General features: G+C 44.0%; 1 protein-coding gene across 1 annotated transcript in view; it reads left to right on the top strand.

Annotated features, from left to right (window-relative positions):
• The first annotated feature begins 4714 nt into the window (after positions 1-4714).
• CCDC33 (coiled-coil domain containing 33) overlaps positions 4715-23020 on the top strand; it is a 127898-nt gene continuing 109592 nt past the window's right edge. Inside the window, exons 1-2 of the mRNA XM_088443954.1 lie at positions 4715-5109; positions 7079-7671. Of these exons, the coding sequence (XP_088300080.1) occupies positions 4806-5109; positions 7079-7671 (897 nt within the window). The 5' untranslated portion in view covers positions 4715-4805. The remainder of the gene's footprint in view (positions 5110-7078; positions 7672-23020) is intronic.

A 23020-nucleotide genomic window follows, 5' to 3' on the forward strand; every position in this document is an offset into this window, starting at 1 on the left:
GCAGAATAAGCAAGAATTACATGAATTACCGGTGAGGAATGCAGTGTGGCTATGGTAGAACATATTGAAGACATGAATACATTCTGGTCCAAATCTCTGATGGTGAAATAGTCTAAGCAGGTGCGCCCAGGACACACTATCAAATGCTTTATTCGCATTGCAACTGACAACTATATTTTCTCTCTCATCATTATTATGGGTCTTATGCCGCCACAAGTGTTCAGATATTATATACTGAATACCGGCCCTTGATAAAAAAAACAGTTTGCGCCTTATGTAACATTTTGGGAAGTAAGCTTTGGAGACGTATGGCTAATATTTTCTAAAATATCTTCAGGTCCTGATTTAATAAGGAGATTGGTCTATATGAGGATACTAAAGTGGGATCATTATCAGCGGCGGCTCCTACCCTCTTAGTTGAGGGGGGCTGCCGCCACTGAATACGAGAGGGAGGGTGCAATTACTCACCAACTGATTCCGCCCAGGCCGGGTCCTGGCGTCTGCGCAATTGATTTGTCAGGCGCCGGGACCGTCGCATGCACACTAGCGGTGGGGAGCCGCGCATGCCACCGGCATCCAAAGGCCTGCGTTGTCTGCAGCCCCTAGGAGCCGGTTAGGGCTTGCAGAAAGGCAGAGTAGCGGCTTCCTCCTAATAGTAGCCCGGGCTGGCAGTCCCAGGAGGAGACACTTCCCCCTGAGACTGCTTGTATATGTGACTGGCAGGTAGCGGTTCCAATAGGAAGCCACTGCCAGTCACACAGCGATGGTGGATTTTACTGGGGGGGGGCTGCAGCCTCGCAGCCCCTAGGCAAAATCCGCAACTAACCATTATCTGGTTTGGGTAGCAGTATTATGCGGGCTGTGTTAAAGTGTGGCGGGTACTTTTACATTTTTGACCTCTGACTCAATTAATGTCTAACTCAATTGTTTATTTGAACCATGAGTGCCAGCTTCAAAGAAGGTACAAATTGTTAATTGTCTTTCTGAGGCATGGGTCTCTGAATATTAAACACCTTATTATTGTCTTGTTTTGTTTGACTGTTAGTTAAGTATTTTGAGAATCATCTGGGGTTTTGCTTCAAGTACTCTGTACCCAAATAATTTAATTGTCTTTTGCGGGTTGGGTATGAAATACCGGCAGTCGGGATGCCTACTGTCAAAATGCAGACAGCAGCATCCCGATGCTCGGTATCCCGACAGGGGTCGGGTAAGTAAACTAACCTCAGCCCCTTCTCCCCTTAACCCTCCCTTCTTGCACGCTAACCCTCCCCATTAGTACCTAAACCTAACCGTCCCCCTTGGTGCCTAAACCGTCCCCCCTTAGTGCCTAACCCTAACCTCCCCCAATGGTGCCTAACCCTAACCGCCCCCTAGGGGTGCCTAACTCTAATTCCCCTCCCCAAAGCCTAACCCTAACCCCGCTGTGGTGCCTAAACCTAACCCTCCCCCCCCCGTGGCTATCGGCTAAGACGCCCCGGTGTACCTGCGATCGAGATGGTAGCTGTTGAGATTCAGGCATTAGGAATTAGATAGGGGTCGGCATTTCGACACCTAGCTTTAGTCCCAGGTTGGGATTCCAATGTCAGGATTCCTTTAGTCGCCATCCTGTCCGCCGGCATACTAACTACATCCCGTCTTTTGCATATCCATTATACTTAGATTTAATTCCATCCATCCTTCCCAATTTAATTGTTTATCTGTTGGTGATGATTTTAGCCCATTGCCTCTAGCATCCATATACTTCTGATACCCCATAATAAATAGACCAAGGTGGTGTTCACCTAATGTGCCAAATGTAATAGCCCTAAATTTGTGGGTCTCGTGATTCAGACGAGACGCTGGCAACTCGTTTTAAGACCAAATCAATCTGGTTTTGCTTTAAACCAAATTCTCACTTTAAATCTAGTGACTATTGCACCAGAACCTTCAAATCTTGGGCTTTTACTTTCGGACCACTATCTTGTTTGCGGGTGTCATTCGAGCATCACTTGTGTAAGTTACAAGGAGTCTCCTGAGTCCCAAGTTATCCCCTGGTGGAAGAATCTACAACCCCACAAGGTCCAGAAGACTTGGTGGAAGCATTGCGCCATGAGACAGTGAGAGGTACACCCACATCATTACACTCATGCAGTTACAGTCCAGAGAGGCGGGGAAGTGATGTTACATGAGGGCAATCATCATTTAATGATTAAGGGGGCAAAATCAATGAGTATCTTATAGGGGAAAGATTATTACAGAATTATATTCAGCAAGACAAAGTAATATGTAATTTATATTATTTCATGTCACTATAAATTGAATACACAATAAGAGACAAACCTAGGATTTTTGTCACCCGGGCAAGGCAGTAATTTGGCGCCCCCCCTGTCATAAGTATAGACTCTGTCCCTCCAACAGCCTCTCATCTCGCTCCCCCATGTCCTTCCTCCAGCAGCCTCGCACCTCGCACCCCTTGTGTCCCTCCTCCAGCAGGTGTGGATTTGGTGTCTCAGCCCTTGAGAGACAGTGCCGCTGTCATTCAAATCTGGTGCAATTTTCAAGCCAATGGGAGGTTGCAGATCGGCAGTCTCTGCTGATTGGCTGCAGTCTGCAAGCTCCATTTGGCTCGCGATCGGAGCAAGAGACCAATTTCGAATTTCAATGTCTCTCTTAAGGGCTGCGACTGCCTGCTGTCGCGACACCAAATTCACACCTGCTGCCACCCGGGCCCCCTCGGCGACACTGGCCGGTCCGGCGCCCATTTGGCCATCGGCCCGTCTGCCATTTGCCAAAACTGACAGATGCCTGGTGCTTGTGCCCCCTTAGCCACCCCCTAGTTTTGCCCATGACACAATCTTGTTAGCATGGTAAGTTTTTTCCCTAAAAATATAATGCTTAAATAATGTTGCCACCATAAAATTATGTTAAAATAATATTGCCCTCTTAATATAATCACATTCATTTGCCCCTCCCTAATATATTCATAAAATAATTTTGCCTTCATAAGTTTTTTAACATAATTTTATTGTTTTTTGTCCCCTTAAAAATTAATTATGATTGCGTACATAACTAATAAGAGCATGCAGCGTGAGCAGTTTCGTTTGTCACAACCACCTTTTTTCCTGGTGTTTTTACAGTATATTTTTTTTTCGGTAGTTTGTAAAACCGCTGTTTGATATATCTGGTGGTTTGTGTTCTTTGCATCTCAAAATTTGGGATGGCACTGTATATTGTGGTGTGTAAATGGCAGGTTTACTCCAGTTTTCTAGTGGTTTTGCCTTTAATATATCTGATGGTTTAAAAATTGTATTCTGATTTTGAGTCAGGCGCAGTGTCAATGTCGCACACAGTTGGCGGATGTGTCAAGTCTGCGCATGCGTCTGACTCGTACAGTGCACGTGTTCTGGTTCTCTGCAGCCAGAGACTCAGGGCCGGACGCTATTTGCGGACGATCGTTCCTAAAAAGGGGCCAGCTATTTAAATTGAGCGCTCGCTCATTGCGGTTTGTTGACGCCTCTATGTCTGAGCGAGCGAACGAAAAATGCGCTCGCTATTTTGTAAAGACGCCCCTTTGCCGTTCGCATCACACGTCATCTCCGGTATTTATTAGATTAATCGGGTACATCGAAAGGCATCTGAACTGCTCGCAGTGCTTGTAGTAGGTTTATCCTACCGCAATCACTGCGAGCAGTTCAGGCTAAAAGACAACCAGGTGACGTGGTCGATGACGCTCCTTTACTAATTATGCACTCCCATGAAACGCCCTTTTTACCATTAGGCACGCCTGCGTTCAGATCTCCACTCCCCCGTTTTCAAGCACCTTCCCCTGTTACCACCCACAAACGGTACATTCTGTCAATCAAATTAGCAGCCCCTCGCTGTTTTGCGAGCGCTCGATTTCCGACCACAATGACTGGTTTACGCATGCGCATTATGACCCATATGCATGCGCAGTTGTGCGAACATCGCTCACAGCGAATGAGCGGCCGCTTACGAGCGGCTCTGAATCAGGCCCCCAGTTCAAAATCAGACGCGGGGATTTTTTAGTAAGCATTCCCGGTAGGTAATGGGGGTGGCGAAGGCGATGTCAGCGTGTCGCTGAAAGCGGCTGCATCCAAAGATGCTGAACTGCAAACACAGGAGGCCATGCTCAGTTGCAGACACTACATCTGCCATAGGGCTGATTCAAGTTTCGAAAGTGCGACCAATGGTGGCAACTAAAGACACAATGAGACGGAAATGCACTGTCTCAAGATACTGCAAGTGCGCGTCTCCGTCTTGTAAAAATCGTCTGAAGCATTAGCATAAGATGCAGGTACAACTGCGGCAAAAGATGGGCTTGCGGTTTAGTTTTAAGGCAAAGATTCACTAGAATTGTTGCTGTAAATAACATTGACTGCAATTATTATTACAGGTATGCAGCCCAAGAACGTCATAGTTAAGACTATTATACTAGAACAGCAGATTTGAACGAGTCACTTTGTACTTGTAATATATTATTTATTATGGGAAGTCACTGTTTTTACCTTATTGAGCAGGGGGCAGCTTTAGCACAGGTAATCAGGTCATTGACTTTCCCCAAGTCACCAGGTAACCTGGTTTGTCTCAAACAAACAGCAGCCAAGTGAATGTGATCCTTCCCTCACTACCACTCCCTGCAGGTGTTCAAACTTTGTGATTATAGAAGGGGAAGGGGGGTAGAAGTGAGGAAACCAAAAGAGAGCATACAGGGAGGAATCAGCTTGTAGACCTCAGAGGAATCAGACTGTAGAAAAGAAGAAAGCAGAGATGATGTGAATGTAAAGCTGCAATTCATATATTTAATCATGCCAGCCCCAGCTGCCCCTCCTGCTGTCCCACTTGGACCTCCTCGCCTGCGATTAGATGAAAAGGTGTTGTCTCTAGAGTTCCACTTGTTGGATGCCCAGTTTAATGAACCAGGAAAGTACCAGCTGGTTCTGCATGTGGAGAACCCTCTGATGGATGACTCGGTGGAAGGAGTCACAGTGAGTGTTAACAATGGAGGCGTGAATCAGAGCTGCCAGGCTGAGACTGACATTGCAGAGCAAACAGACCTGGAAGATACACTCGCATTTGACAAGAACATCTTCCTATTTATATTGCCCAAAGGTAACATGCTGGTGGTCTGTAAACACTGACTGATCTGATCTCTGACATGGGTTTGAAAGATTCACTGAACTTATTGCAATAGGGTTCATTCATACACCAGCAAAATGGCTGAAATGCATGAAAACAAATGCATGCGTTAGTCGCCCCTGTGGTCATGCATTTGTAACAATAGGTGCTATACATAGGTTGCATTTCTTCCAATACAATACAATTTACTCAATTATATTGTAAACAGGGCCATTGACTCTTATTTGATCTATTTTAATTAGCTTTTTTATGTTTAGCAATATGTAAAAAGTGCAAAAAAGCAGATACCGTATGTGTAACAAGGACTAATGGGGCCCATACATCTGTGACAGATTGTCGCAATTCCCTATGTTGAAAATCTCTATTCTCCATTCCTGACCCGGAAATGGTAGGAATATGTTTACATATTGAATTTCTATAGATGATTGGGCCCATTAAGTTTGGTTCACACTGGAAAAGGAAAGAATGTTTCTCTTTTGCACTTTGCTGTGGTCTGTGGAGACAGTGGTATTGCGCTGGCTTACAGTATGTTTGACATGTCGCATTGGCATTATGCCGTACTAATTTATCAAAGCTTTCCAGCGCTCATCCTAACCCACCGCTCCTTGCTCACTGTCTCTCCCTTCTGTGTCACCCCTATCTGTCTCCCACTCCCCTTTAGATTGTAAGCTCTCATGAGCAGGGTCATCTTCCCTCTTGTGCCCTCTCTCACTTAAACCATCAACACCTTCCCACTGTCATCAACAGCACCAATCATTTAGGTTTGGGCACCCCGCTGCTTATTTGGGTACTATGGGTCTGATTCAGAGATGGACACAGATAACACAGGGCCTGATTCAGAGCCGGACGCAATTAGCGCTCGCTCGTCCAGAAAATAGGGGTGGCTATTCAAATCAACCGTTCGCTGTTTGCGGTCTGTTCACGCCTCTAGGTCTGAACGAGCGAACAAAACTTGCGGTCGTTTTTTGGGAAACTACGCCCCTTGGCCGCTCGCATCCTACGTCATGTCCGCTATTTATTAGATTAATCGAGTACATCGACCAGGGTATGAGCTGCTCGCTATTTTTGTGGTTGGTTTTTGCTACCACAATCTTGCGAGCAGTTCTGACTATAAAATAACCCAGTGACATGGTCAATGACGCTGCTGTTTTAATTATGCACACCCAGAAAACGCCCGTTTTGACCTTTAAGCACGCCTGCGATCGGATCTCCACTCCCCGTTTTCAAGCACCTTCCCCTGTTACCACCCACATACGCCTCATTCTGTCACTCAAATTATCAGGCATTAGCTATTTTGCGAGCACATGAATTTCGACCGCACTGACTGGTTCGCGCAAGCGTATAACGATCCGTACGCATGCGCAGTTGGGCAGACATCGCTCGGAGCGAACGAGCGGCCGCTTACGAGCGGCTCTGAATCAGGCCCACAGCCTGTGTAACTCTCAGTTTACTCATGCATGAAGCCGCCCCCAAACGCCAGCAGCATGTCAATCATGCTGTGGCATTTGGGGCACGGCGAGTGACATTGCAGGGCTCCCCAGCTTCTGCGCATGGACAGATCTAAAAACATCTGAGATGTATGTAAACATCGGATATACGTACATTTCTGAAGTAGGCCCTAGCTGCAGAAATGTTTATAAACCTTGTCCATGTTCTACAATGTTTTGTAATGAAAGTCACATTTATCTTGTTCTGTTCATCCTGTCTCTGTTTACCCTCTATGTAAGGTGCTGCGGATCCCTTGTGGCGCCATTAATAAAGGATAATAATAATAACAAATCGGAGTTACATTAAGACAAACAGACAAATGCCATTGCATAAAAGGGCACATACATTCCTTTGAGAAAGTATATATATTTTACCCAAACTATTTCTTTCTATTATTTTACGAGTACTAATTTTCCCCATTCTTCCTAATCCTGTCTTTCTTCCCTCTATATAGGGCTTTGTAAGAATGATAAGCACCATGACGTCAGACTAGGCATCGATGTCTTGAAGTATGGGTCTGCTCCACTTCAAGGTGGCAAGAAAGTAGGGCAAGCATTATTTGCTATCTACCCCCGCACTAACCAGCCCCGCATTAATCTGCGTGCTGAACCCTACCAGCCTTTATACAATTATCAGGGAGTGCTTGCACTTCTACGTGTTGGAGGGGATCATATGGCAATGCACTGTGGACGTCTTGCATACAAAGTCTGCTTTCGGGAATTTCAACCAATTATAATTGAAGAGGTTCCCAAACCAGCTTCTCCCATACAGACTAGGTTAAAAGCAAGTCATTCCCAGCCGGGTACCCCCAGACATGAACTCTACCAGCAAAACTATACACAAAAAGATTCACCCAGAGTACATACTTCTATGACCACTGTGTCACACTTGGAGACTACAAGATCTGTCCCTTACCACCCTGATACTCCCACACCAAGATCACATCACAATGTCACCGACAACCAAGGTCTTGGAAAACATAAATCCTCAGATGAAGAAGAAGAAGAATGTACACCATCTTCAAGGTTTGTTCCACAGCAATACCAGGTAAGGAATGAGTGCCATGAAATATAAATGTATTTAATTCAGAGATTATTTTTCACCAAATAATCTGTCCCTCAGCATTTGTGTCATATATTTGCTTATATCAGCTTTTTATATAATGTACGATAAATAGTGTATTGCTATTATTTATCTTGCATTGATGTTTCATTGTGGACTTTCCTGTATTGTATGAATGCTTATACTTACAATTGATATCCAAGTTATTCTTATGCCAGGCAACCATATGTATATCTGATTGTAGAGCTCACTGTCACGCAGCCTAGTTTTATCCTGTTACTAAGGGGTCTATTTACTAAGCAGTGTTAGGAGACAGAGTGAAAACTGATAAGAAAGTGATAAGGTGCCAGCCAATCAGCTCCCAACTGTCATGTTTCAAACACAGCCTGTGAGATGGCAGTTAGGAGCTGATTGGCTGGACCTTATAACTTTTCAATCTGTCACTTAACTCTGCTTAGTAAATAGACTCCTTAGTATCAGTTGTGCCTGATTGTATATAGTTTATACCTACTCAAGGAGCAGTTGCATAACAGGTTTTTTTGTATGGTGGACTAATAGGTAGTGACTCATCCTCAGATAACAGAAACTAGGACCACTAGTAGACGTGCAACATTTTTCAAAGTGTTCCTCGAAACATTTTTCTCATTTCACACTTGACCACAGTTGCATGTTTTGCCAGTGGAATTTAGCCGTAAGTGTTCATAATCACGCGATATCGCATGCAGGGCTGTGTAGTTTAACCACTTGCATGGCATGGTTGCAGTTTCCCGATCACACCAGGCAGTTCTTTATCTGCTCTGGTCGCAACATTTCGAACAGTCAGATAAACATCATGGCGGCTGCAGGAAGAGAATCTTCCCGCAGCTGCTGCTCTCAGAGGGACCTTCAGGTCCCTCTGCTTGCCTGTACCCTCTCCCCCTGTGTCTCCTGTGTTGCCAAAAACTGCTGATCAGTCAGCAAAGCAGGATCCTCTCCACCCAGCGGCTGCAAAGATTAGCAGCCGCTGGGAGAAAGTAAATTAACCTCCCCCCTCAAACCAGTGTCAAATTGAAAGTCCAGATGTTTTCGATGGTGGTTCCGATGTTTCAAAAACAGTTTTATTTTTTTTACAAATCTTAAAATAAAATCTTTTTTTTTTTTTAAATGAAATCATTTTGGATAAGTTGAAATAGATGTTCCTCACCTAATTCACTCATAAAAAAAACACAATTTCTTTACGGTTTTTAGGGAAAAAAATAATCAGTTAAGTGGTTAATGAAGGATGGAATGAGTGACCGTTTAGTGTGTACCCAGCATTAGACATCGCTCAAAAGAGACAGTTCAAATTTCCATTTTTATGCAACAAATTCTAAATCAGAGGTACATTCAGGATTTTGCATTGATTTATTAGTAAGGTAAGCTTGTATCTGACTGTATAGTTAACACAATACATGCCTAAACAAGCAATGCAACATGAATAACATGCACTACAACCTAACTACACCTTAATATGAAAAACATTATGTTGCAGTGAAGCATGACAGCCTGAGAGGAGATACTTAGTGCCATCTGGTGGCCTTTAGGGGATTTTTGTAGTAGGTTTGGCCAAGTACAATCTCATGCAGGATATAAATTTAACAAGTAGCAATTAATATAGCAATGGGAATATATCCTCTAATGTAGTAAAGTTTTTTTGCAGAGTGATCACTGTACAGGTATAATACAGAGGGCCTCATGTACAGTTGTAGACAACTGCAATTACTGTACATGTATTACTATTATTATTATTATTATTATTTATTTATATGGCACCACAAGTGTTCCGCAGCGCCTTACAAAGTACATAAACAAATAGGTTGACCAGTGACTTACAGTACAATACAATGCAGGACAAGGAGGACATGGATAATATACATTGCTACATTAGCGACCATAACACCCAGATAAGCAACAGAGCATAAGCAACCAAGTGTTAGGTGCCCTAGTCGGGAGTAAGAAGTAGATGAAAGTAAAGTAAGGAGAAGCACAAGCGGGTAGAGGGCCCTGCTCGTAAGAGCTTACATTCTAAAGGGGAGGGGCAGACAAACAGGTGTGACACAGATGGGGTAGACAGGTAGGAAAGAACATGTAGCAGCAAGTTAAGATGAGAGCTGGAAGACTTTGATGAAGTAGTGCATCTTGAGACCTCGTTTGAAGGATTGTAAAGAGGTGGAGAGTCTGATGGGAAGAGGGAGAGAGTTCCAAAGGTGCAGAGCAGCATGGGCAAAATCTTGGAGGTGGGAGTGGGAAGAAATCAGATGGCATGAGAGGAGAAGAGAGCGGACAGGGGCATGAAGGAAGATGAGGTAGGAGATGTAAATGGGAGAGGAATGGGTGAGGGCTTTGTAAGCGAGTTTGAGAACTTTGAATTGGGTTCTGAAAGAGAAGGGGAGCCAGTGGAGGGCTTGTAGGAGAGGGGAGACAGATGTAGAGCGTTTGGAGAGGAAGATGAGCCGAGCACCAGCATTGAGGACAGACTGGAGAGGAGAGAGATGGGAGTTGGGGAGGCCAAATAGGAGGAGGTAACAGTAGTTCAATCTCGATATGACCACTGAGTGTATGAGGGTTTTAGTGGCATCCCGGGTGAGAAAGGGTCTAATCTTGGAAATATTTTTAAAATGGAAATTACAGGACTGCGAGAGGTTCTGAGTATGTGGTTTGAAGGAGAGGGAGGAGTCCAGGATAACTCCAAGACAGCGCACTTTGGGGCAAGAGGAGATAGTTGTGCTATCAATTGATAAAGAAATGGTGTATATGCTGATCTGTATTATATATTTAGATACATTTAAAACAGTTGGCTGGGACATGTAAAATACACTTTAAACGTATCATGGTGCAGTTGAGACACAGTCATCATCATCTAGCTGACGTTTTAAAGTAGAATATGTCCTCTTCTAGAATAATTCATTTAAAGCCATTTATACCCCTTTCAGACATACAGCAAAAACCCAGGTTTTTGGACGTGAAAGTGCATCAACCAGAGTTTTTGCTATGTGTGAACAGAAACGATCCAGGTCGAAGTCTTGGGTCCATGACCATGCTCTGTACCAGGGTTTTTCCAAAGTGATACCTGGGTTTGCTCTAGTGTGTATGCATAACGACCCAGGTTTTTAGACCAGGGTTTTAAGAAAACTTTCTCATTGGCTGTTCCGAGCACCTGCAGATGACATCAACTGCAGGTATCCGGACCACATGGCTGGGGAGAAAATGAATTTAAGTGTGTATTATTTTATGTTTAATTTTTTTTACGTGAAAATGTTGTATAGACCAAAACTTTATAAAGGCACACAATTTAAAGAAAGATAAAGTGCACTAAATAATTGAGTTTATTATTCAATCAACTCTCAGCTGCTGACTCAAAAAAAGGGATAACTGCCTATTCCCTCTAAAAAATAGAGAACAATATAAAATGAGTCTGCACTAAGGATTGAAAACACAAATTGAATTTAAATAATTATAAAAAATTATTACATAACACATATACCTATGACTGCTGTCACAATGTATCAATAATAAAAAATAATAAAAAAACACAACATTGGTTTACAATGTATCTGGATCCACATCTCACTCGATATCAAAGGTTTTGATCTGATGAGACTGCAATCTATCCTGCTCTCTGCCTAATATTCCTGATACTCCTCACCATCTTCTGCCTAGCTGAACTCACCATTGAGACCTGGCCACCCTCCTATGGGGAGAATCTGCTTCGGCTGAGGTCACAGTTTCTCCGTTGCCGTGACTTGAGGCTCCGGCATACGGTCAGCAATATGTGGGCACAAGGATCACAGGCACTGCTAATTGCCATGACATGCTTTTCCGGCTTACAGCCAGTGATATTACAGGCACAGGACTACAGTGTCACGATCAGGGCTGTGAGGCTGCCAGATTCACGGGCCTTACCTTTACAGGCGCTCTGGCGCGGGACTTCCGGCGGTGGTGCGGGGTCCTGGAGAGCGGCGCTGGGCACAGTGAGACTGAGGGCTTCCATCTGGAGGCAGGTGAGAGGAGATGAAAATTACAGCGTTTCCACGCTCGGACTACTGGGCGCAGCCATTTTGGATTCTGGTCAGATGTCTGGTTGGGCAAATCCAGTCACAGCATGACCTAGGAGTACTAGCAGCCAATCCTGCACTTCCCGAGGGTACTAAAGGGCTGTGAAGAGGGCCTTTAGTTGCCAGTGCAACGTCTATCACAGCGTATGCTGTGAGCTAGTTCTCTGTGCTCCCTTGCTCCTTACGTGCCGCAGTTCCAGTGTGTCTCAGTGCACCCACCTCGTAGTCTCATACCAGTCCAGCTCCTGCACACTAGTCCGCCTCCTGTTCCCGCTACCTGCTGTTCGCCCGGCCAACCCCGGTTCTCTGAGTTCTGCAAACGTCTCCTCAGCTATACCTCGTCCTACGTGTATCCAGACGACCTCCTTCCATTCATGAGTTATACCCTGTTAAGACCGGCTGCCTTCCAGTACCAACAAGCGAGCCTTCATTCTCCAACCGACTTCACCCCGGGTACAGGTCCACGCCATCCCGTGGCATACAGGTTGTGACACTCGCCGTGACTTGCTGGCTCCAGCAAGTCACGGCAGCAGCTTGTTTCAAATTCCCACGATATTGGGCATATACGGATCTCCTACAGAGGTACTAACCATTGTTTTATATAACAGCTGGAGGCAGGGGCAGAACTATGGAAGACAATGGAGGAGCCTGCTGCCGGGCTCCAGCTCTGAAGGGGCACCTCCTCATTTGTCCATAACATATTCACCCCACTTAGGGCTGTAATAATATACCCAGAGTGTACTGTCACAGCCACCGAAATACATGGCACCCCTTCCCGGCACCTGAGAAGCCACCATACACTATTGGAGAGCTCCATGTCAGACCATCAGCTGCTGCCTTCGTCTATCTATAGCCTGTCTGCATGCAAATTGCTACATTACAGTGTCAGCGGCTGTGATGGGGGGGCACCAAATTATAACTTGCCTCCGGGCGTCTGGGATGAACTTACGCCACTGGCTGGAGGATGTAAATAGGAGATGGATCTGTAGCCCCCATTTACTAACTGATTTTCAGTATAATTAGATCACATATATGCTTATTACTATACAAGTATTATTGAATTGCATATTGAGTGGGATGTGGATCCAGATACATTGTAAACTAAAGTTGTGTATATTTATTATTTTTTATTATTGATACATTGTGACTGCAGTCATAGGTATATATATTCACAATTATCTTATATTGTAATGTAAAAATGTATTTCAATAAAAAAATTGGAAACAAACAAACTTTGTGGCTTTACTATACAAATGCTAATTTTTATATTACAGCATGTCATTACTCTGAACAAAACAAAAGATGTCCCCGTTAAATCCACACCAAATTCCAGAGCAGACCCGGGTTCAGTGTGAACATATCCGACCCTATAATTCTCCAGGTTTTTGTGTAGTGTAGTGTGAATGAGGGTCTCAGACTAAGACCTGGGAAGTACCAGTGTATTTCCCGGGTCTAATGTCTGAAAGGTGTTCACTTTGTTCCTATGTGTGCACTTGAGGTAATTAGTCTACTTTAAGGAATATAATTCTAAAACTAATTATGTCCTTAAAAAATGCGGAAATAGCTGTTTCCAATGTTTAAGGCAAAGTTAAGTTTGAACCTGTTTTACTAAAACTATTAAGCAAGAGATATCTCCTGCTTTGCGAGCATGAGCACTATATATTTACCAAGCTTCGCGACTCCTCTCTGGTGGGCTGATGTGATCATTGCAAGTTTTCTGTTCTGCACATGCGCAGTTTCACATCCTGTCCGAATCCATACTTAGCGGTTCTGACTGCCAGGACATGCAACGATCGGAGCCTGTGTGCCGGCGACAAATCTAGTTTAAGGCTGTGTTGGGCCAGGGCACTAAAGTCTGGTATGCCCTAAACAGCAACATTTAGGATGCAGGGATTTAATCCTCGTGTGCGTGCCTTTGGTGTACACATGAAAAGGGGAAATAGCCTCATGTTACACTCCTGTTTCACATCATGCTAAGGTTCTGTACAGCTTTTCCCAAGTTGCTGGGTTGCCCCCCCCTCCCCTCCCCAAGCAGGACACTGTGGATTGGCGGGACAATTCCTGTAAAGCGGACTGTCCTGCCAAACTTGGGTGGTTGGTGGGATATGCATACATACTAGGGGTGTGCACCGGCCACTTTTCGTGTTTTGTGTTTTGGTTTTGGATCTGGATCTTTCTTCGTGTTTTGGATCTGGATTGGTTTTGCCAAAACCACCCTTCCGTGTTTTGGGTTCTGGGTTTTGTGTTTTGGATCTGTATTTTTTTGAAAAAAAGCATAAAAACAGCTAAAATCACAGAATTTGTAGGTTTTTCTGCTCCTATGCTATTATTAACCTCAATAACCTTAATTTCCACTCATTTCCAGTCTATTCTGAATACCTCACACCTCACAATAGTGTTTTTATGTCCAAAAGGTTGCACCGAGGTAGCTGGATGACTATGCTAAGCGACACGAGTGGGCGGCACAAACACGTGACCCATCTAGGCGTGAAACTGCAGTGGCAGACAGGATGGCATTGAAAAACTAGGCCCCAAACTGTACATAATGCAAAGAAAAAAAAGAGGTGCAAGATGGAATTGTCCTTGGGCCCTCCCACCCACCCTTATGTTGTATAAACAGGACATGCACACTTTAACAAACCAATCATTTCAGCGCCAGGGTCTGCCACACAACTGTGGCTGAAATGATTGGTTCGTTTGGGCCCCCACAAAACAAGCTGGCAATTAATCTGTCCCTGCACAAACTGGCTCTACGGAGGCAAGAAGTCGTCCTCATCCTCCTCATCCACAGATTCCTCACCCTCTTCAGTGTTATGTACATCCTCATCCTCACAGAGTATTAATTCGTCCCTGCTGGAACCACAGGTCCCTCTGTACGTTCTGGAGGCTGGTCTCCCTGGAAGAGTTGATCATTCATTTTATGAACATCATCTTCTCCACATTTTGTGGAAGCAACCTCCTACGCCTTTCGCTAACAAGGTTCCCGGCTGCACTAAACACTCTTTCGGAGTACACACTGGAGGGGGGGCAACTCAGGTAAAATAGAGCCAGTTTGTACAGGGACCTCCAAATTGCTTCTTTTTCCTGCCAGTACAGGTACGGACTGTCTGACATGCCTACTTGGATGCTGTCACCGATGTAATCCTTTAACAGACAGATGCACGCTTGTCGCTGCTGCTTTGAGGATTCAAGTGCGGCTACAGCCCACACAATTCACAAAGACAGAAAAAAAAAAAGAATATTTTTATTGTTTGTGGAGCACACTTTGAGGGTTACACCACCCTCTAACAGACAGACGCACGCTTGTCGCTGCTGCTTTGAGGATGCAAGTGCGGCTACAGCCCACACAATTCACAAAGACAGAAAAAAGAAGAAGAATATTTTTATTCTTTGTGTAGCACACTTTGAGGGTGTCACCACCCTTTAACAGACAGACGCACGCTTGTCGCTGCTGCTTTAAGGATGCAGGTGCGGCTACAGCCCACACAATTCACAAAGACAGAAAAAAGAAGAATATTTTTATTGTTTGTGTAGCACACTTTGAGGGTGTCACCACCCTTTAACAGACAGACGCACGCTTGTCGCTGCTGCTTTGAGGATGCAAGTGCGGCTACATCGCACACAAGTCACAAACACATTAAAAAAATAGTTTTTTATTTTTTGGAGCACTTCGTGAGTTACACCACCCTTTAACAGACAGACGCACACTTGTCGCTGCTGCTTTAAGGATGCAGGTGCGGCTACAGCCCACACAATTCACAAAGACAGAAAAAAGAAGAAGAATATTTTTATTCTTTGTGTAGCACACTTTGAGGGTGTCACCACCCTTTAACAGACAGACGCACGCTTGTCGCTGCTGCTTTAAGGATGCAGGTGCGGCTACAGCCCACACATTTCACAAAGACCGAAAAAAAAAGAACAATATTTTAATTGTTTGTGTAGCACACTTTGAGGGTGTCACCACCCTTTAACAGACAGACGCACGCTTGTCGCTGCTGCTTTAAGGATGCAGGTGCGGCTACAGCCCACGCAATTCACAAAGACAGAAAAAAGAAGAATATTTTTATTGTTTGTGTAGCACACTTTGAGGGTGTCACCACCCTTTAACAGACAGACGCACGCTTGTCGCTGCTGCTTTGAGGATGCAAGTGCGGCTACATCGCACACAAGTCACAAACACATTAAAAAAATAGTTTTTTATTTTTTGGAGCACTTCGTGAGTTACACCACCCTTTAACAGACAGACGCACGCTTGTCGCTGCTGCTTTAAGGATGCAGGTGCGGCTACAGCCCACACAATTCACAAAGACAGAAAAAAGAAGAAGAATATTTTTATTGTTTGTGTAGCACACTTTGAGTGTGTCACCACCCTTTAACAGACAGACGCACGCTTGTCGCTGCTGCTTTGTGACTTGTGTGGGCTGTAGCCGCACTTGCATCCTCAAAGCAGCAGCGACAAGCGTGCGTCTGTCTGTTAAAGGGTGTTGTAACTCTCAAAGTGCTCCAAAAAATCAAAAAATTTTTTTTAATGTGTTTGTGACTTGTGTGCGATGTAGCCACACTTGCATCCTCAAACACATTAAAAAAAATTTTTTGATTTTTTGGAGCACTTTGAGAGTTACAACACCCTTTAACAGACAGACGCACGCTTGTCGCTGCTGCTTTGAGGATGCAAGTGCGGCTACAGCCCACACAATTCACAAAGACAGAAAAAAAAAGAACAATATTTTAATTGTTTGTGTAGCACACTTTGAGGGTGTCACCACCCTTTAACAGACAGAGGCACGCTTGTCGCTGCTGCTTTAAGGATGCAGGTGCGGCTACAGCCCACACATTTCACAAAGACAGAAAAAAAAAGAACAATATTTTAATTGTTTGTGTAGCACACTTTGAGGGTGTCACCACCCTTTAACAGACAGACGCACGCTTGTCGCTGCTGCTTTGAGGATGCAGGTGGAATCTAGACGGGATTTGGAACCGAGGACACACTACCTCCATCAATTGTCTAAATCCCACTGCACTAATGTCGGATACCGGACGCACGTCTAACACCAACATAGCAGTCAAGGCCTCAGTTATACGTTTTGCTTCAGGATGACTGCTGTCGTACTTCATCCTCATCGCTAGGGACTGTTGGAGGGTCAATTGTTTAGTAAAAGTAGTGATGTTCCTACTTCCTCTCTGGGATGATGAACAACTCCCAGCAGCAGCAACAGCACTAGTAGGAAGTGGTTCTTGATCTTTCCCTATTTTATTTTTATCAGAGAAAGTTTGGTCCTCCATTTATGTTATATTGATATATATACGTGCGGCTAAAGCGCACAGAAACACAGAAAATATTTTTTTATTTTTGCTGGAGAGTAGTACACTTTGTGGGTTACACCACCCTTTAAGAAATGAGCCAGCCGGCTCTTTACTTATGGGACACAGGCGCACGCTTGGCGCTGCTCCTTTGTTGATGCACGTGCAGCCACAGTGCACACAAGTCACAAACACAGAAAATATATATTTTTTTGGTTTGGAGTGTACTTTGGGGGTTACAGAACCCTTTAACGGTCAAGCCAGCCGGCCCTTTACTTATGACACAGGCGCACGCTTGGCACTACTTTGTTGATGCACGTGCGGCTACTGCGCACACAATTCACAAACACAGAAAATAATTTTTTTTTTGGTTTGGACTGGAGTGTACTTTCGGGGGTTACAGCACCCTTTAACGGTCAAGCCAGCCGGCCCTTTACTTATGACACAGGCGCACACTTGGCACTACTTTGTTGATGCACGTGCGGCTACTGCGCACACAATTCACAAACACAGAAAATACATTTTTTTTTGGTTTGGACTGGAGTGTACTTTGGGGGTTACAGCACCCTTTAACGGTCAAGCCAGCTGGCCCTTTACTTATGACACAGGCGCACGCTTGGCACTACTTTGTTGATGCACGTGCGGCTACTGCGCACACAATTCACAAACACAGAAAATAATTTTTTTTTGGTTTGGACTGGAGTGTACTTTCGGGGGTTACAGCACCCTTTAACGGTCAAGCCAGCCGGCCCTTTACTTATGACACAGGCGCACGCTTGGCACTACTTTGTTGATGCACGTGCGGCTACTGCGCACACAATTCACAAACACAGAAAATATATTATATTTTTAGCACTTGGGGGGAGCACCCCTGATGGACAGAGCACCCCCTGGACAACACTACAGCACCTCTTTAGGACTGGGACACTGCACAGGACTTTGGAGTGGACACAGCCCCTATGGAGAACTGACTGCACAACACAGTCCAGCCAGCCCCTATGGACTTTGAAGTAGTGGACACAGCCCCTATTAACAACAGCAGCACAGCACAACACAGCCAGCCCCTATGGACTTTGAAGTAGTGGACAACAGCAGCACTACACTACACTACACTACACAGCCCTAACTCCCACCCTCCCTCTTCACTGTCCACAGCCGAGTGAGAAAATGGCGCCGACGTGGGTACCTTATATAGGATCCAAAACCCGCGAGACTCGGAAGGCGGGAAGATGACGTTTTGCCTCGATTTCAGAATCCGAGTCAGGCGGGAAAAGTCGAGCCTGACTCGGATCGGACTCGGATCGGGGGGGCTCGGGGGGGTTCGGATTTCAGAAATCCGAACCCGCTCACCCCTAATACATACATACCTGCAGTCACACACATACAGCTACACACATATACATCCATGCATAGTCAAATACATATACACATACATACACTCACACACACATAAAAACATAGTCACATAAATATAGACATACATATAGTCACACACATACATATTCATACAGTGTCATACTTACAGATATACAGTAAGTCCTTTAGCCGTATGCACCTTACAGATAATAGTCCACCTTCCAATCTGGGAACATATATTACGTCTTTTACTGGTATTGGTAAATTACTTTCATTTGTATTGGAGCATATGAGCAGACCGTTCCCTATACCTTCTGTAGTGATATTAGTACCATCTGCAAGATTGCTACTTTATGATTCATGTCAAGCTCAGTGAAATCTGTCATTAGTCATGTGACTTGTTGCTCCTGAATCTATATACCAACTATTAGTCATATGAGTTACTGTCAAAAGATAACACTACACATTTGCACAAACAACTGGAGTGTAATGCTGCCCATACACCTACCTGGCCAGCATAAGATCCGATTCATATACGATTCCCCGGAGCTCCCTGGCAGTCCCGGCAGCATGTTTGTTGTTTTTCTTTAGCACAGGATCTGTCATAAAATCGATCCTGTGTCTCACAGGCTCATAAAAAAAACAGTAATTGAAATGACTTGAATTGCTGCACAATGGATCGCATGAACAAAATAAACAGCACGATCTGCACACGATGCGATGGAACAGATGGGCTGCACATCTGATCATAAGATCCGATTATAGGAGCTGCGGGAGCACTCATCGGATCGTATCTTACTAAAATAATACACGGTTTTCACAAGATACATCTTATGACTTATTGAAAATCGGGCAATCGGCCTGAAATTGTGTAGGTGTATGGGCACCTTAAGTTTTTCAAAGTTAGTTTGTGCTGTTTTCCACTTTCCATATTGAGTAGTTTAGTTGTCCAATTTTCCTTACATCCAAAACATGCTCCTTTTTTTAATTATGCAGTTGGATATTATACCACTGACCATGTTATCTTGTGCGATTTCTTTTCTGCGCTGATGTTCATCTATGAGTCTGTTTTTCACAATATCCACTGGGATTTCTGCTTCAGGCCTGGTTTCCAGGGCATTTATCAGTGCACTGTGGGCCTGATTCAGAGCCGCTCGTAAGCGGCCACTCGTTCGTAGTCAGTCGATGTTGTACAACCACGCATGCGTCGGTGTAACAGTGCGCATGTGCGTACGTCTGATTGCGGTCATTTTTCAGTCGATTGTAGACACAGCGAACAGGAAGTGACATGTCAAATGTGATTGACAGAATTGTCCATTTTGGGGTGGTGACGGGGGTGGAGATGGAAAAATGCAGGCGTGTCGAGGCGTTTTTTGGGCGTACATAAATTATCTTATGCGAGCGCCAGATGTGAACGGAACAAGTGATACGTCACTGTCTCATCCAATTTCCATTAAGACTGCTCGCTCAGCTTGTGGTCTGGTATAGTCTACCACAATGACGATGGTCTCTTCGTACTTCCCTGGGCTCATCGTTGGTGTAGCGATTTATCAATTGAGGCCACAAAAACAATCATCTTTTAATTGCAGAACTGCTTGTAAGGTGTTTAGCAAATAGACCTTTTTTAGTAGCTAAAAACCGAACGCAGGTAAACTACTCAGCTGCTAATTTCTGGGTCATACAATCAATTAGCTAACAATTTTTTTTGGGGGGGGGCTTTTAAAATATTTTGTAAGTGTTTCTTTTTTAGGGAAACAATATTGTACGCATTTTTTTTATTTTTCTTAATTTTTTGGGGGACAAGAAACCAATCGTCCTTTTGTATTTGGCTAAGTGTTAATTAAAACTCATAAATTGTTTTTAACCCTTTCTTTTTCCAAAAAATTAAATGTTTCTATTTCCGTTGTATTGTTTCTAAGTTTGTTTGAGGGATTACCTTTTATCCCATTTTGGAATAAATCAACATTAGAATTTTGCAGATTTTTTTCATAATTTTATTAAATGATTGTGTCCATTTTTTTTTTTTTTTTTTGCCATAAACATATTTTTAATAAGGTAAAAAATCTTAAAAATGATTTGGGCCACACACACAAAATAAGTGGCATTTCAAATAAAAAAAAAAAAAAACAATTCACAAGAAAGGAGACGGAGGTTGTTGTCATGAAGGAATATGGGGCAAACACAGAGATGGATTGTGGGTTAATTAGCCAGTGCTGTCATCGCCTTTTGGCCGGGGGTTGGAGGGAGCCGGAACGGGCCCGGGAGCTCCTTCAGCTGACCTGGCCAGAGGCAGATGTTGTGGCCTCTGGACTAGGCATAGGGCTAGGCACATTTGGAGGGATGGCTGTTGTTGTGCCAGAGGTGGAGGGTCCTGATGTTCCGGCAGGAAGGGAGGCCGGCTCCAACATGTGCTGGCGAACGAGCTGCTCCAGGGCATTTGCAATTCTCACGTTTGCCCCAGTATTTTCCGCCAGGGCATTTGCAATTCTCACATTGGCTGCAGTATTTTCCTCCAGGGCATCCGCCATCCGTAGCAGATTGGCATCCATCCTCAGCAGAATCTCGGTGTGCTGATCCGTTTCAACATTGAGATCAGTGAGGAGGGCCACTGCCTGCGAGCGGGAATGGCCTGGACTGCCTGCCACAGGGTCCCCAGCCAGATCTACTGCTTCCTCCCCTGCAGAGCCAGAAGAAATTCTGCGTCCAAAGCTCACCTCTGGAGCAGACTCATCCGCCTGTGTCTCTGTGAGAAAAAAGAGAAAAGATTAAAATTCTAATCGAGATATTTTACAAAACACATTTCTGAGTTGTTAACATTACAACATTTACCTGGGGCAACATGAGGAGCTGCAAAGTCTGGCATGTCGGTATCCATGTTCGACACGCCAAACACCTCCTCATCCTGCACACACCCCTGGGCCAGCTCCTCCAAATCCGTGCGCTCAAGTGACACGGGTGGGACCCCCACCTGTGCCCCCTGTATGCCTAGCCCTATCAGCCATTTTTTGTTTAAACCGATATTTGAAGTTGCTCCATCTGTTGGTTAAAAAGTTGGCATTATTACTGCAGTATTTGGACCTGCAACCACTTTTTAGTCAAATGTAGTTTTTACGTACCGGCGTTTGACCTCCCGGGTTGAACGTTCAAACTCACCCACCCCATTGACAGCACTGGCTATGTCGTCCCACAGTTTCCATCTCTGGGTTGCACTCATATTCCTTGGTGCCTGTGCCAGGTTGTCGTTGCACATTTGCACCAAAACCTCCATCTCCTTCCTTGTGAATTGTGGCTGCCTTTTTTTTTTTGGCCCTAGTTTGCCTACTAGGCCCAGCAGCCTCTTCCATGGCATCCTCCACACCTTTTTTTAAAATGGTATAAAAAATTTTAAAGTTAAATGTTTCAAAATGTAATGTTAAACATAAGCATTTTCACATAATTTAACAAATAATTACATGGCGCCTCTTGGCTAGTACTTTGCTGCTCTGTACTCATTGTCTTTTCTCAATGTAGTAGACCGATTTTGTCCTTCAGTGACGTTTTTATACAAAGACTATTTATGGCTTGGTGTGACTCCATTCGAGGTGGCATTTTTGGATTGTTGGAGGTTTCTCGGTGTAGTGGTTGGTTCTTTGTTTGTTGGTTCGTGAAGGAGTAGTTGGTATTTTTTTGAAGGAGCGTTTTTTTATTACTTTGTTTACGTTAGGATTTTTGCGTTTCATTATTTTTTTGATTTTTTGATTTTTGAGTAAGTATTTCAATAATTCCCATATATATTTATTATTTAAATTGTTTTAAAAAAAAAATTTTTATTTTTGTTTAACAGTTATTTTGGCTGTGACCAAGTGACCTTTTCGAACTTTGGGATATTTCTCTGTTTTTGGTAAGTGTTTTTGGTTTGATTAATTAACAAATTAGATGTATTAGTCTTAGCATATGTTTCGCTAAGTAATGTGTGCTTGTTCTGTCTTAACTCTAAATGTAGCGTACTATTTTGCGAACTAATGTGTGCTCCCTTCTCTAAATTTTCGACAACTATATTTGGCTTAATTCCTAGTTTATTAAATTAATCCTTTAAATATTTTCAACTTTTGAAATGTAGGTGGAATTTCACATGACACGACCCAGGCCTGTAAGACTCTTTGGTTTTCTTTGAAAAGATAAATATATTTTTCTTCACACGTTTGTCTATAACAATAACTACCTGGCTTAACATTTCAGGTTGATGTTGGTCGTATTATATTGGCCATGGTTCCAGAACCCGACCAACCTCAACTTCGTCACAGGCGTAGGCCTCGTAGGCGTGCAAGGCCCCAGATATATAGAACACGTGTCACCCTTTTTGGAATGCCAGATGATGAGGTGTTAAGGCACTACCGTCTTCCGCCACAAATCATCATAGACACTCTCTCATTAATAGAGAGTGATCTTGAACGGCAAATTGACAGTCCTACAGCAATACCACCACTTATGGTGTTACATTTTTGTGCCTCAGGATCCTTTCAAACCACCGTGGGAATAGTGGCAGGAATCTCCCAATCCTCCTTTTCAAGGATCCTGAGGGCAGTGATGGATGTACTTTTTAAATACCTCCATCATTTTATTAA

The sequence above is a fragment of the Taudactylus pleione genome, unplaced genomic scaffold, assembly GCF_031769625.1.
Source record: "Taudactylus pleione unplaced genomic scaffold, aTauple2 ptg000019l, whole genome shotgun sequence".
Taxonomy (NCBI): Eukaryota; Metazoa; Chordata; class Amphibia; order Anura; family Myobatrachidae; genus Taudactylus; species Taudactylus pleione.